General features: G+C 38.2%; 1 protein-coding gene across 2 annotated transcripts in view; it reads left to right on the forward strand.

Annotated features, from left to right (window-relative positions):
* The first annotated feature begins 74 nt into the window (after positions 1-74).
* Positions 75-16,453, forward strand: part of NUP54 (nucleoporin 54) — a 31,016-nt gene continuing 14,637 nt past the window's right edge. The window contains exons 1-7 of one of the 2 annotated variants that reach the window (XM_038582400.1): positions 75-260; positions 874-1,035; positions 4,294-4,377; positions 4,479-4,625; positions 11,639-11,865; positions 14,766-14,953; positions 15,827-16,023. In XM_038582400.1, coding sequence (XP_038438328.1) covers positions 194-260; positions 874-1,035; positions 4,294-4,377; positions 4,479-4,625; positions 11,639-11,865; positions 14,766-14,953; positions 15,827-16,023 — 1,072 coding nt within the window. In that variant the 5' untranslated portion in view covers positions 75-193. The remainder of the gene's footprint in view (positions 261-873; positions 1,036-4,293; positions 4,378-4,478; positions 4,626-11,638; positions 11,866-14,765; positions 14,954-15,826; positions 16,024-16,453) is intronic. The other variant, XM_038582401.1, reaches the window with a different exon arrangement.

A 16,453-nucleotide genomic window follows, 5' to 3' on the forward strand; every position in this document is an offset into this window, starting at 1 on the left:
TCAGGCCCCGGAAGCGGGCGGACCCGGCGCGCTCCCGCCAGGCCCCGCCCCTGCGCTTCCGGCGTTCGGGCTTCCGAGGCGCGGCCAGAAAAGGGCCGGAACTCGGTGAGCCGGAGGCGGCTCTCGGCGGGACTGAAGAGCGGCGCGCACCGAGGGTCGTGGGGGCGGCGCCTGCGTCCCCTGCTCGCGCGACATGGCCTTCAACTTCGGGGCTCCCTCGGGCACCTCTGGCACCGCCGCGGCCCCCGCGGCCCCCGCGGGTGAGTGGTCCTCCCGGGAAGGAGGGGCGGCCCCCGGTGCAGCCCCCCGGCCCGAGCCTGTGCGGCCCGGAGACCCTGGGGGTGTCCTGGCTGCTTGGGGACTCCGGGGGCTCCGGGCCAGGGGCCGCGGCTGAGCGGGCCCGGGCGGCTCCTGAGGAGGCCGCGGGGGTTCCGAGGCCCAGCCCGTGGCTCCCCGCACAGCGTCGCCCTCCCGGGGTCCGCTTCCCGCCGCCGGGGGCCCTCCGGAGGCCAGACGGCGGCTCCGCGCTCCCGCTGCCGGACGGCGGCCCGGCTCTCCCCGCCCGAGCCCCCGGGGCCCCGAGGTCCGGTTGGGGCTGGCGGGTCGGGGCTGCGCGGCGGCCGCTCGGGGCGGGCCCTTGGGTCGGGGCTGCGGGACCTCGCGCTCGGGCTCCTCCCTCCCGTCCCCGCCTCCACCTCCGCTTTCTTAACCCGCTGGAGCTAAGTCGAGGTTTGTCCTCGTTCGCTTCTGTGAGACCTGCTGACTCTTCTAACCCTTGTCTTGCTTTCTTTTCCTTTTCTTTTCTTTTCTCTTTTCTTTTTCTCCCCCCTCCCCCGTTTTAAAATTTTGTTTCTGTGCCTACACGCCGATCAGGATTTGGTGGGCTTGAGACTGCCAACTCCACCGCCAGTGGGTTTAATTTTGGGGGTTTCGGATTAACTGCTAATCCTGCAGTGAACTTTAATATTGGGAATTTCGGTGTTTCTACTACCTCGGCGACTCCGTTCAATTTTGGTAACAGTCTGGCAAGTGCAGGTAGATACTGCGGGTCGTACGTGTGACGATGTTGGGAGCCGGAGTCCAAGAATATTTCGCAGCTCCGAGTTTTCGGAAGAGCAGCGACATGCCTAAAGGGGAAAGGACGTTCATTCATTCCCTAGAGTCGAATCAAAAACGTTTGCATCTAGCTCCGACTGTCTTAAAAGATTTGGTTTTTAGAAGCCTTGCAAGTTGTGATGTTCCTTTGTTGAACTTGCATTCGATCCGACAGAATATACCTTCCAAGTGGTAAGAATCTGGAACGGATTATTTGAAGTAGAATATGTTTTCCAAATTGTTTATCTTATCTCTTACAAAACAGAAACTCACCAGTCAGGCTCTTTTCTCTGGGATTCTTGGACTCCTGCAGTCATTTTTTTTTTTTTTTCCCCCATCTTTCCTGCATCTTTCATTGCAATTTCATTCGACTGTCTTTGTGTTTCCCAAGAGAAACAAGTCTTATACGAACAGCAACATCCTGTATTTTTAAAATGTGTTTAGCAACAACAATGTATTCCTTTGGTCCACTCGGCAGATTAGGATGCATTTCTGTAAGATATGTAATTTTAAAGAGTCTTGGTTTTTTACAGGATTTTTTTGAGAAATAAGTAGAGCAGTTTAATTTGTCAGATAGCATGGAGGCTAGTAGGTAGGCTAGACATATTTGTATTAAATAATGATGAAGATTTTAGTACCTATATGGATTGAAGCTCATTGGAAATTTGCAAAGCACAGACTATAATGTGTTTATATGTATATATAAATTTAAAATAGGTCTGTGTATTTTACATAGTTATCCTATAGAAAAGTCTTGTTCCTCTGCTGCTCGTATATGAATATATTGTCCATATTCTCTTGCATTATGCCACTTATACCCATGCCAATTATATGCATTTTGTAAACATTATTTATTCCCTAAAATTTATTTGGAAAGTCTGGTATTTGTGCAGTATTTGTTAGAGCAGTACGAATATCACCTCGGCATCTGATTTGAAATGTTTTGAAGAATACGTTTGAATTCCAAAGATAAAACAGTCCTTGTCGTTAAGGTATATTTAAAGTGATCGTGTATCACTGTCATTTACTGTCATGCACATTTATTTTTCCGTTTGCTTAAAATTGGCACTGGGTAAAACAGCTGTATTTTGAAATTTGTGTTTCTGAATAAAGCCACCCAGCTTGTAATTCAACAACAATAAATAAACTTATTGGTATTTGCTTGATTTCATGTTCATTTGGAGTTATCACTGTTAAGTGTTGAGTTGTGATAATATAACTGTATTTTAACCACTTCTATGTATGTTCAGTAACTGAACCTTCAGCAAAGGGATGATAGAAATTCTTATTTTTTTTATTTTTTTTAAAGTCTTGTTTATTTTGTATCTTAACAGATTCACTACTACATTTTTGGTATTAGGAACCATGATAAGCTACTAATATTGTGTAGCCAAATCAGAATATATCATAGTTATTCTATGTAAGGGAAGATAATGAAAAAGATTGAGAGCAGTGTTTTATACTTTTAGTTGATTTTTTTTTTTTTTTTTAGTCCAAATGTTTACAGTTTGCAGTACTGCAATAGAACCTACAAGAAAATAGCCTATTTGGTTATGTCTACAGTATGCAGTCTATTCTTGAGTAATTTTCCAAATCAAAATTATATGGTGAATATCAAAAGGTTGAGGTTTTTTCTTTCTTATATCCTTTATGTAACATGAATCTATCTCTTAAACTAGAAATATAGGAAATTAGAAGTTAGAATTGTGAAAAACTGTGGCATAATGCAGCACTAATGGTTCAGACTTTTTTTTTTTTTTTTTAAGATTTATTTATTTATTCATGATAGACAGACAGGGGCAGAGACACAAGCAGAGGGAGAAGCAGGCTCCATGCCAGGAGCCTGACGCGGGACTCGATCCCAGGACTCCAGGATCGCGCCCTGGGCCAAAGGCAGGCGCTAAACCGCTGAGCCACCCAGGGTTCCCCATTTTTCTTAAAAGTCTTTTTGGCACCACATTGGTAATCAGGTAAAAACTGACAATAAGGAAAAAACATAAAACAATATTAGATTGTCTATATTCCATCCCATTCATATGTCAAATTACATATGGTTAAGATTAGTTTCATCTCTAAACTTACCTAAAAAATGTGTGTGTCTGTATCTGTCGGTTGCCAAACTGGTGCAGAGAACTATGCTAGTTCCACTCTCCTTTCCTACTACTGCATTCCAGTTGGAGCTTGTTTTTCCCCCCATATCTCTTTCTTCAAGAAACATTCTTGTTGTAGGGAGGTCAGTATGTTTCCTTTAGAAAGTTGCAAAGTTTTCATGAAGACTAAGTAGAAATATAAGCTGAAATACAAGTTAATTCATCAAACCCAAAGCTGCAAACTGGCCCCACAATCTGCTGATATGATGTTTCACACTATTTTAAAAACATTTGAGATGCCTGGGTGGCTCAGTGGTTTAGCACCTGCTTTCCACCCAGGGTGTGATCCCGAGTTCCGGGATCAAGGCCCATATCCCTGCATGGAGCCTGCTTCTCCTTCTGCCTGTGTCTCTGCCTCTCTCTCTCTCTCTCTCTCTCTCTGCCTCGTGAATAAATAAATAAAATCTTTAAAAAAAAATAAAAACATTTGAGTTTTTGCCCCTCTCCCCCAAATGAATTAGGGTTTAAAATTCTGTAAATTTCACATAGAAAATTTAGATCCTCTGTTTCTCTTAGGAAAAATGAAACATACAACACTACGAAACTACCATTCTCCCAGAGCAGTAATCTGCTGGAATTTAGAAATTGCTGCCACTTTTAAAAACTATTCACATTGAGCAGTTCTATCAGTCAGTAAACATCCAGTCTATTTCACTCTTTAATGTTATCAGCCTTAATCTTGTAGGCATTTGAATTTGCAACTCCTACTCTAAAAAGTACATGCATAGTCATTTTAGAGTTTGTTAAGCATGGTAATAGGCTTAACGTTTTCTTAGCTGTAACTGTTAATCACCCCTTTAGTTTGAAGGGTATATATTGCATTGTGGTTATTTCTATTTTAAATACTTAGTCATTATTTCTTGCAACATACTGACTTCATGATGAGTAGCGTAGTTTTTTAAAAACTGAAGTTGAAAGTAGAGAAAGGAAAAATTAGATCAAACTATTTTGTCTTTTTATGTGGCAATGACGTAAAATAATTTGAAAAAAGAAATTAATGCATACAAAAGATTCTTCCTTTCTGTTTTATTTATCCTTTTTAAATTAGGTGGGTTTGGAGGATTTGGGACAACATCTACAACAGCAGGTTCTGCTTTCAGCTTTTCTGCTCCAGCTAACACAGGCGCTACTGGTAAGAAGATATCTAAATCATTTGTAAAGTGAATGAACTAGACATCAGCTTCTTCTTTTTTTTTTTTTTTAACTTACGCAATTTAAATTTTTCTTTCAAAGGACTCTTTGGTGGTACTCAGAACAAAGGTTTTGGATTTGGTACTGGTTTTGGCACAACAACTGGAAGTAGTACTGGTTTAGGTACTGGTTTGGGAACAGGACTGGGATTTGGAGGATTTAATACACAGCAGCAGCAACAGCAAACTAGTAAGTATAAGAGGCCTTCATCCTACTTCAAATATAAAACTGTAACATATACCTAACATTGAGTGCACTGTTCAAAACACTTTAGTGGATATCTCTTTTTTTTGAAGATTTATCAGTATTAGTTCCACAAAATTCCAAAAGCTACTTCTCATGTTTATATATGATGATAGCAACTGGGGAGAAGAGAAGACTGACTGACAGGATGAGGATTATTAACCCTCTGTGTTTAATATGTTTAATAGCATATGTTAATATGTTTAATAGCATTCTGTTTAATAGCATTCTGTTGAACTTTCGTTGCTGAAAGTAACACAGAAAACAGCACAAAAGTACAGCTTAATGAATTATATATAAGGTGAACACCTGTAACCACTGCCTGTGCCAGGCAGTGGCCCTGGCCAGCCACTTGAGAAACTCTTCACATTGCCCTTGCAGTCACTGCCCTGTCAGAGGAACTATAATTCTGTCTTTCATGGTGACCTGTTCTTTACTTGACTTTATAATTTTGTCATATAAGTTTAAGTGTAAACATTATTATTTAGTTTTATTTGTCTTCAAACTTTGTTAAGTTCCCCTGTTAGCCCTTTTTTGTTTGTTTGTTTTTACAATTTGCTAAATCAGATACTTGTTCTATACAGTTTTTCAAGTCAGGACTTTACTAGATTGCATTCCTGTGGTATAGTTTAACATATTTTGTATGTAGTCTTCTCTGTTTCTTGTAAATTGGGTTGGATCTAGACACTTTGGCTGTAAGACTATATTGCATTCTTTATTAAGAGGTATATAATGTCAGTGATGTCTTTTTTGTTGTGTTAGCAGTAGCCATTGGTGATCAGTACTTAGATCCATTAATTTTTTAGGGGTTACAAAATGGTATCATTCCAACCCTGTGACTCCTTTTACATGTATTTTATAAAGAAAAACTTTATTATTTGGTTGATTCTTTTCCATATTTACGATTAGTTTTCAAAATAAAGAGTTGGAAGAAAAAAAAAAGAAAAAAGAAAAAAAGAGTTGGTTCTCTATGATTCTCCAATGGAGACTAATTACATTTTTTTTTAATGTTAGGAACTTAAGTATTTCAACTATTTGGTATTTTTTAATCTGTTGCAGTTATTATCCTTATCGATGTTTAAACTGTCCCATCTTTGGCCAAAGATACAAGCCTTTTCAGGTTGGCTTCCAAGTCCTTTGACACAAGCTTTGAATCAGTCTTTGATAGCATCCTTACTAGCTGGTATGGCGATATGTTCCAGGGTTTTTTTTTTTTTTTTTTTTTTTTTTTTTTTTTTTTTAATTTTTATTGATTTATGATAGTCACAGAGAGAGAGAGAGAGAGAGAGAGAGAGAGAGAGGCAGAGACACAGGCAGAGGGAGAAGCAGGCTCCATGCACTGGGAGCCCGATGTGGGATTCGATCCCGGGTCTCCAGGATCGTGCCCTAGGCCGAAGGCAGGCGCCAAACCGCTGCGCCACCTAGGGATCCCTGTTCCAGGGTTATCTTGTATGATTAATTTATTTAATTCTCACAAGAACCTTATGAAATAGTACTCTTGTACCACTTGACTGACTGTATGTTGTATGTCAGGCATTGGGTATATAAGGTTGAGAGCCACAAAGCCTGTTTATAGTCTACTTGGAGATAGAATGACAGATATCTAATTAGAATAACAAATATCCATTTATACAAAATACATATATATGTGAAAGTTCTAAAATGAATCCCTACAAGGTGCTGTGGAATACAGAGGAAGAACTGAATCTTGAAAGAATTAGGTTAGATGAAGTCAGAAAAGGGTATTCCAAGTAGAATAACTGACAAAAGCATCATTGCATGGCATAGTATAATGAATTTGGGACCTGCTGCTGTAAGGAGTTTGAGTTTAACCTACAAAGATTATGGAGCTGTTGTCTTATTTTTAAAACAGGTGCTTGCTGTCTGGCTATACCATCTGTGATATGTCTAATCTCAGTTGTCTGCTGACTTCCTGGACAGTACCTCTTATTCATTTAAAACTTTAGCAGTTGGCTGTTAGTCTTACTTTACTTTTCAATTTCTATCTGGGTTAAACATCACATGGCTATATACTCAAACAGCCATGCCGTCTACCTTTTTTTCCAAAGACCTCTTCCATTTTACCTAAACAATTCTTACCCTCGACCTTGGCAACATCTGAAAATGTTCTAATTTTAAAATCACTAACATGAACATCCCACAACTTGTTCTTTTAGCCTGCCTTTATAAGAACTTCCAATATAGCTGTTCCTAGACCTCATTAGGTCTTTAAACCAGTGACATTGTCATTTAGACCATTTTCTATTCTTTATCTGCTCCTTCTTGTCTTCACTATCCTCTCAAATTAGCTTAGATTCTATGTCCTTCTATTTCAGTCACTGGTTGCCAGTATGCTAAACTTCCTTGTCCTTTTATCATGTGCCTGGCGGTGGGGCGGGGGGGGGGGGATCCCAAGCTGGTGTAAGCCCAACTGTCTATCTAGATACTACTTGAGAAAATCACACAATACAAAATATTGAATAGTACCCCTAAATTCTTAATCACTGACCTAACTTGGGGCCTCAACATTGCCTGGTAATCCTTTGAAGTTTCTCTATTTAATTTATTCTCCAACCTTCTATAATAGTTATTTTAAACCTTTATTCTCTTCAAATCTCAGATTTCTCTGTTCTTATTTTCAGCAGATAGCCTTGACCTCTTCTTCATAGAGAAAACAGTAATTCCTCATTGTAATTCCTTCAGCTTCCCACTACCAAATCTGTTTATCTACCTCCCTCTCTGCTCATCCTTTTCTCTTTTCACCTGTGCTCTGGATCTCATTCTCCCAAAGGACCCTTGTACTGTTGGTTCTTTCCAGCAACCCTCCCCCCCAATAGTCAACTTCTCTCCCCAGTGATCCTTCTTACCCACATTTCAACAACCTGAAGTATCTTTTTCCTTAAAATAGTAACCACAGAACAAAACTACTTTAATCTCATATCACACTTCAGTTGCTGTTCTCTGTTCCCCTTTATAAACTACATGAAATAGTTATGGAAGAAGGGGATCCCCTTCTGTTGTCTTCTGTTTCCTCTTAGCCCACAGTGATTTGGATTCTGTTATTTTTTACCCAAATAGTTAAGATCATTAGTCCTTTCCGATCCAGTGAATACTTAATGTTCTTTATTTATGAAACACTTAACACAAAAATAAGAGAGTAAAATGACCGTATATTCTACTGAATAGATTCCCCCAAAAGTCAGAATTTGCCGTACTTGTTTTATCTATCTCCTTTCCTCACTCTTTTTTTTTTTATTACTGAAGTATTTTAAAGCAAATCCTAAATGTGTCTTTTCACCCTCACTTTACTATGCCTCCCTCTTTAAAAATATGGACATCACTCCAACTCATTATTTATAATTCCTTGGTATCGTCTAATACCTAGTCCTTAATCACATTTCCCTATGTTTCATTCAGGTTTTCTTCAGCTGGTTTATTCAAATCATGAGCCAAACAAGATCCCCACATTCATTTTCTTTTTATGTCTCAAGTTGTGTTTTTTTTTTTTTTTTTTTTAAGAGAGAGCGTTGCTCAGAGAGGGAGGAGAGGGAGAGAGAGAGGGAGAATCTTAAGCAGGCTCTCCAACCAGTGCAGAGCCTGATGAAGAGCTGGATCTCACAACCCTGAGATCATGACCTAAACCAAAATTAAGAGTCGACTTAACCAATCCAGCCATCCAGGCACCCCTCAAGTTTCTTTTAGTATAGAGAGCTCCACACTCCTTTTTGCCCCATCAAGAATTGGAGAAACTGGGCCAGTTGTCCTGTGAAATGTCCCCAAATCTAGGTTTCCTTCCGGTATCATTTAACTTTATACCCCATTTTCTAAAGCTAAATGAAGTTAGCTTTATATTCGATTCAAGTTTGACTTCTTGGCATGGATACTTTGCCAGTTGTGCAATGTACTTCATACTGCATCACATTAAAAGGTTTATCCCTCTTTTGATGACACTAAGATTGATCAGTGGGTTCGGGGGATGACACCCAATCTGTCTTGTAAAGTTCCCCATCAGTCTTTAACTTAATGGTTTCATTCATTGATGATCACTGCCTCAGTTATTTTATTAGGAGTTGCAAAATGGTGATTTCTGCCCTCCCGTTCACACTAAAATTCTGTAAAAGGAAGTTTTTCTTCGTCCCCCAAGAGTGCTGGGTCACCCTAAAATATAATTTGTATAGGAAAGGCAAACTAAATTCTTTTTAATTGACAAGGTTTTTTGTTTGTTTTTAAAATATTTTATTTATTAAATAGAGAGTACACACACAAATGGAGCAGTAGGCAGAGGGAGAGGGAGGGGGAGAAGCAGACTCCCCGCTGATAAGGGAGCTCAGTGTGGGGCTCCATCCCAGAACCCTGGGATCACGATCTTAGCTGAAGGCAGATGCTTGACCTACTGAGCCACCCAGGTGCCCCTAATTGACAGTTTTTGTCGGAAGTTGTTGGTAGCCTGATTATTTCCAGTGGTGTCCAAGGAATTGAGGTTTTTAAATTTTTTGATCTTTTAAAAAACATAATTCTGAATGCATGAGTTTTATTAAATTGAATGTGCTTGAGTTGGTTGCATTTTTTTTTTTTTTTTTTAATGCTCAAATTGTCAGTTTTGGCCAACATGAGCCCTTAATTTCAACAATAATCTGGTCAATTTTTTTCTTACCTCATTCTTTAGTACTCCTTATTGCTTCTGCTGGTTTATGTTCCTCTTCCTCTTTACCAGAGATTTGCACATGCTATTCATCTTTGCCCCTACATCATGGCCTGGCTGACCTCTTCCTTTACGCCTTAGTGAATTTCTAGTGGAGCAGCCTTCTCTTGACCTTCGGCGCCCCACTTGATTAGCTCCCTCATTTAGTACTCTCATAGCCTCTGTACTTCTCTGAGGAATTTACCACAGTTGTTACTATTTGTCTGATATGCTGTTTGTTTATCACTCTGTCCTTAGTCTTTAGCTCTGTGTCTGATATTTAATGGATACTCATTCGTGAATGAAAGTATGTATTTATGTATGAGATATAAAACCTGGAGAGACTATGTATTGTCAGAAAAAATGTAAGGGAAAAGAGCTTTTCAAGGAGGATGTGTGTTCAATGAAAGTTGAAGATTTTTCTTTGGGAGCTGAAGGAATAATCAACAGCATGAGGGCCCTGGGAAGGTAGAAAGGTATGAGAAGTCTTAATATGTTAAGGTTTGAAAAGAATGTTTTGGATTTTGTAATTTGAGCTCATCTATTCCTTCCAGCTAGTGAACTCTGAATAGACTAGTATGGCTGTAATCTAGTTTGAAGTGTAAAAAGGAAGCTAAATGTAAATCAGTACAGATCATAGTTTATCTCATTTAGAAGTTGAGATAAAGTGTAGGAATTTTTCTTGGCAAAAGCTACAAAAATAGCTTATTGAGCTTTTAATAAGGATTCAAATCTTCTGGCTTCTAGTCCATTTCTTTACAATTTTTGTATGTGCCCATTTGGAAATTAATACTGTTCATCTGGAAGGTAATAAGAGACCCTTTATAGCCCTGTAGCAGCCCCAATGATCTTGTGGTATTTAGAATCTTTAGACCTGAAAGAAAACTTAAATATCATCTAATAAAACTAAAACTCAAGAGCATTTGGTGTTCATGATTTTTCTCTTACCTATGTACCATTTGTATTATTAAGAATTTTCTTTAAGTCAATTTACTTTTAAATACTACATTTATTTTAAAAGGAAGATTTGTACTACTGCTATACATGGAAAACCAGTATTATTTGCTACAAAGGCAGGATAATTGAAATTAAGTACACAGAAGATGTAATAATGTTTATAAGTTCTAATTAATACTTTTGCCTTAAGCTCTGACCTTTAGACTTTTTTCCTTTGATATAATATGAGCTAAGCAGGTGTTTGTGAGCCATTAAAAGCAGGCTAGCATTAAACTGAGACTTATTTAAAACATCAGAAAATTAAAAGATTTTTTTTTGTTATGTGAATTAGTCCATAATTAGACAACTGTTGCCTGACAGCTATAATTTCATATACTGGGGATATTTACCTCCCACTTTGGAAATACTGGCCTGATCTAACAACTTTACCCTTTCTGTTGGAGAAATTGTAGTACAGAGAAGTGACTTACCAAACCTACACACCCTGCTAAGGTTTTTAGCTTAGAAGCCTAATGATTAGTTCAACTGTTCTTTTTACTGTATATTTCTTCATAATAAGAGAAGGAAAAGTGCTTAATATTGATAAAATACTGATACAATGATTCTTTTTATTTTCTCCTCGAATTTGTATTTATTATATACATATAACAGCAATAAAGATTTAAGAACCAATTCTGCAACTTCACAAACTTTACTTTTCCATATCATATTCTTTTTCTTTTTTTTTTTTTTTTTTTTTTCTGTTGACGTGGGTCTAATAAGGAATCCATCTAGTGTACTGGTAATGGAATTATTTGTATTAAAAAGATAATCATTAGAAAAGTAAGTTTAACATTATAAGGACTGCCCTAGTATATTAGTTTCCTAATGTTGCTGTAAGAGTATCACAGACTTAGTGTATTAAATTCATATTTATTATTTTACAGTTCTGGAAATTAGAGATTCAGAAATGGGTTTCACTGGGCTAAAATCAAGATGTTGTTGGCACAGCTGTGTTACTTTAGTCTTTCTCTGCATTTCCTGGCTTGTAGCCCCTTCATCTTTACATCACTTTGACTCTGACTTCCCCCTTCCCTCCTTAGGACCTTTATGATTGTGTTGAGCCCATGCTGATAATCCAGGATAGTCTGAACAAAGTCTCTTAATTTAAGCACATCTACAAAGTTTCTTACGCTGTGCAAAGTGACATATTTACGGATTCTGGGGATTAGGATGTGTGTGTGTGTGTGTAGGGGGGGTGCGTTATTCTGCCTACCATACCTAGGATCTGAATTGATTGATTCTTTTTTTTTTTAATACTAATTATGGGGTACATTTCTAGCATTAGGTGGTCTCTTCAGTCAGCCCACACAAGCTCCTACCCAGTCCAATCAACTGATAAATACTGCAAGTGCTCTTTCTGCTCCAACGCTGTTGGGAGATGAGAGAGATGCTATTTTAGCAAAATGGAATCAGCTGCAGGCCTTTTGGGGAACAGGAAAAGGATATTTCAACAATAACATCCCACCAGTGGAATTCACACAAGAAAATCCCTTTTGCCGATTTAAGGTATTAGTATTTCTTTTGATCCTCACTTGAGTGTGTGTAAAAGAGAATATGATACTGGATTTAAATTATAGGAAGAGAGCAATTGCTTGGTCTTTAGTACTCCTTGAACATGGTGCAATTATATTTTTGTTTTAAAGATTTAGAAGTTATTAAATTGAAGTGATTTCTTACATTTATGTGATTGAAGGTGACCAGAATATGAATGAAGGAAGGTGTGATTAGAATGTAATTTAAAACTGAGGAAAAAATGTTAACAGAAGGGGAGTGGTCTGCTTTGCATCTATAAAGAGAGACCCAAAACTAGAATTTAGTGATAATTCATCTAATATTGTCCAGGAAAGTACACCCTGGCCAGCAGACAAGAGTATAAGTTCTGTTTGTCACTATTATAGCTGCAGTTAAAGCCATTAAGACAGTATAATCTATTTTCTTTCTGATTTCCATGCCTACCAAACAACTTGCCTCTCATTTGAATTTGACTTCTCAGAGATTCTGTCTCATCAGCAGTGAGAGTATTTAGGTCAACTTGATGGGATTTTTTTTTTTTTTAAGATTTTATTTATTTATTTGAGAGAGAGAGTGCACACCATAATCAGGTAGGGGCAGAGGGAGAGGGAGAAGCAGAATCGCCACTGAGCAGAGAACCAGATGTAGGGCTTGATCCCAGGACCCCAGGATTGTGACCTGAGCCGAAGGCAGACACTTAACCAACTGAGCCACTCAGGTACCCTGATGGTGTATTTTTCATAACTAATGTATTACAATCTAGTTTATACTTCAGCCACTTTTTTTTTAAGACATACAATTTTTTTTAGAGAAGAGCACACACATGTGCAACCTGGGTGAAAGGCAGACGGAGAGAGAGCATGGGACCTGTTATGGGACTGGATCTCATGACCCTAAGATTCTGACCTGAGGGTGGTGGGGGAGGGGCAAGGAAAGAGGGACAGAGAGAAATCTCCAGGATATTTCCCACTGACTGAGGAGCCCTACACGCAGCTGGATCCCACAACTCTAAGATCATGACCTGAGCCAAAATCAAAAGTCAGATGCTCAATTGAGTGAGCCATGCAGGTGTCCCGGCCCCTTTCCTTTTTTTTTTTTTTTTTTTTTAAATTTTATTTATTTATTCATGATAGTCACACAGAGAGAGAGGCAGAGACACAGGCAGAGGGAGAAGCAGGCTCCATGCAGGGAGCCCGACGTGGGATTCGATCCCGGGTCTCCAGGATCACGCCCTGGGCCAAAGGCAGGCGCCAAACCGCTGCGCCACCCAGGGATCCCCCCGGCCACTTTTCAATGGCAAAAAAAATCACTTTTTGTTGCCTAGGTCAGTGTCTAATCAATATGTATGTAAGCCTGTGTTTGAAGCTTCAAGGCTGAAGCTTGATCAGACCCTTTTCAACATGGTTAAATGACAAAAAGTGACTAAATTATCTTATTTAAAAATATCTCTTTATCTCATCACTCTAACAAAAAGTTTTTAAGTATTATATAGTTGAAATTTTAATACTTTTGTTAAGTGACTAAGGGCTATACCGTGGACATAGGCTGAATATAACTTTTTTTTAAGTTGATGTATAACATACAAATGGCAAAATGAGAACTAGTCTAGAATGAATTTAAGTTCTTTAAAAGTTGCATTATGGGGTACCTGAGTAGTTCAGTTGGTTAAGCGTCTGACTCTTGATTTTGGCTCAGGTCATGATCTTGGAGTTGTGGGATGCAGCTGTGTGTAGGGCTCCTCAGTCAGCAGGAAGTCTGCTGGAGATTCTCTCTGTCCCTCTTCCCTTGCCTACCCAAATAAATAAATAAATAGTTTCTTTTTTTTTTTTTCTTTTTAAATTTTTTTTATTTAAAGATTTTATTTATTTATGGGAGACACACACAGAGAGAGAGAGAGAGAGGCAGAGACACAGGCAGAGTGAGAAGTAGGCTCCATCCAGGGAGCCCGACGCGGGACTTGATCCCGGGTCTCCAGGATCAGGCCCTGGGCTGAAGGCGGCGCTAAACCACTGAGCCACCCGGACTGCCCTGTTTCTTTTTTTTAAAGTTGCATTATAAATGGTGACAAGAGAAGAGGCTTCTATCTAAAAGAGTAATTCTTTAGAAAGGTATAGTTTGTCATATTTAATATTATGTTAAAAACTAACATTTTTCATAAAGTTTCATATTACATGAAACCATAAAATGATGTAGATATTCTTTATAGTAAGTTTGACAGTGTTCTATTTTTAAAATATTTATATTCAGAAAAAAAAGTATAGTAAATCATTTATTTGTGTATCTAAAACTTAGTTTAAGATTCCGTAAGTCATGGGGCACCTGGGTGGCTCCATGGTTGGGCATCTGCCTTTGGCTTAGGTCATGATCCCAGAGTCCCAGGATCGAGTTCCACATCGAACTCCCCGGAGGGAGCCTGCTTCTCCCTCTGCCTGTGTCTCTGCCTCTTTCTGTGTCTCTCCTGAATAAGTAAAATCTTAAAAAAAAAAAAAAAAAAAAAAAAAAAGATTCCATAAGTCAATATAGCAAAATAAATTAGGTCTTGGTCCATGACTTTTGAAACAGTCATTTTTATAATGACATGCAGAATTGTTTCATCAGAGTTCAGGAACACTCAACAATAATGAATATCGAAGTTCTTCAGAGGAGAAGCTATTTGGTTACTGTTAAAGAGGACATTTTAATTTCACTATAAGTTTATATTATCCTTGGGTAAAATAGTTTCTCTATACTTTTGTCATGACCTAGGGCACAGTGTGGTGGGAAGAATCATTCTCTTCATTAGTAGATATTAAACTGTTTTCCCTGTTTTAGCAGGTATTTAAGGTATTAATATTAAACATCTGATGTAAAATCTGTACATTTTTAAAAATTTTGTTTACTTTGTCATTCTACAGGCAGTAGGATATAGTTGTATGCCCAATAATAAAGATGAAGATGGGCTACTGGTTTTAGTTTTCAACAAAAAAGAAACAGATATTCGAAGCCAGCAACCGCAGTTGGTAGAATCATTGCATAAAGTTTTGGGAGGAAACCAGACACTTACTGTAAATGTAGAGGGTATTAAAACATTGCCAGATGATCAGTAAGTATACGTTAAATATATTTATTTCTGTGTGCCTTGGTCCAAAGAGAGTGATCCAACAGCATTTTTGTTGATAAAGCACAAATTAAATCTTAAAGCAGAATGTTATCACTCAACTAGTGATTATTCAGTATTTATAGCAACATTTGTTTAAAAGCTTCTTTTCTTAATCTTGGAGTTCATTTTTTTTTCTTGAATTTTTTTGTTTTTTAGAGGTGGGAAAGGCAGAGGGAGAGAGAATCTTGCAGGCTCCACGCCAAGTGTGGAGGCCAGATGCGGGGCTTGATCTCACATCCCTTATATCTTGACCTGAGCTGAATTCAAGAGTCAGACATTTAACTGGCTGAGCCACTAAGGCGCCCCTTAATCTTGGAGTTCTTAATTTATCAGATGCTAATAATTCTTTAGATTTTTCATTCAGAAACAGGAAGAAACAGTAATCATGGCTGTGTATACAAATCAAAGGCCACAAAGATGTTACTGGAAAGTTTTAACTGATGACTGTTTATGCTCCTTAGTGAGATATAATATGTGAGATAAGCTTCAATAGGATCTCCAAAGTACTTCTCAATTCTGGAAAAGATAGTAATGTTTACATAGGACTTTGCAGCTAAGCAAACCTTTTACAAATATTAAAATGTCTGTCTCATTTTAATTTTATTGTTATCATTTAAGTTGATTTGTAAGTGAACATAATATTAAATAAGTAAAGGTTCCTCATTTTCCAAGATTTAAGAAAATACTCTTTTAATTCTCTTCTAAAATGACGATTTCTGAATTCAGCTAGCACCTTTCTGAAATCACAGCTGCACTGTTACTGAGTTGTATCTGTGAGTTGTGTGCTATTTTATAACTTGTTTATTTTTCCCCCAGGACAGAAGTTGTCATTTACGTTGTTGAACGCTCTCCAAATGGTACTTCAAGAAGAGTTCCAGCTACAACACTATATGCCCATTTTGAACAAACTAATATAAAAACACAGTTGCAGCAACTTGGTATAACCCTTTCTATGACTAGAACTGAACTTTCTCCTGCACAAATCAAACAACTTTTACAGAACCCTCCTGCTGGTAAGTTTTTAGTCACAGAGTTGAAATGAAATATTTAGAAATATATAAGCTTCCTCTATTTTGGAATGTATTAGTTGATTATTAATAAAACCAGTGTTTATTATGTCTGCTAATTTGGGACAAAGTTTTAAATGTTTTTATCGTATGTATTCATTTAGCTTTTTTATTATATAGCTAATATGTTTGTTAGAAATTTTGGAAAATAAACAAAGAAAAATGGTCCATAATCCATCTACCCAAAGATAATTCACTTTTAATATTTTTATTTGTTTCTAACTTATCTCTTGTTCTGAGTATTCAAGTAAAATCTAAAAAATGTGTTCTTACAAGGGGTACCTGGGTGGCTTAGCAGTTGAGCATCTGCCTTTGGCTCAGGGCGTGATCCCAGGGTCCTGGGATCGAGTTCTGCATCGGGCTCTCCGCAGGGAGC

This window comes from Canis lupus, chromosome 32, assembly GCF_011100685.1.
Source record: "Canis lupus familiaris isolate Mischka breed German Shepherd chromosome 32, alternate assembly UU_Cfam_GSD_1.0, whole genome shotgun sequence".
Lineage (NCBI taxonomy): Eukaryota > Metazoa > Chordata > Mammalia > Carnivora > Canidae > Canis > Canis lupus.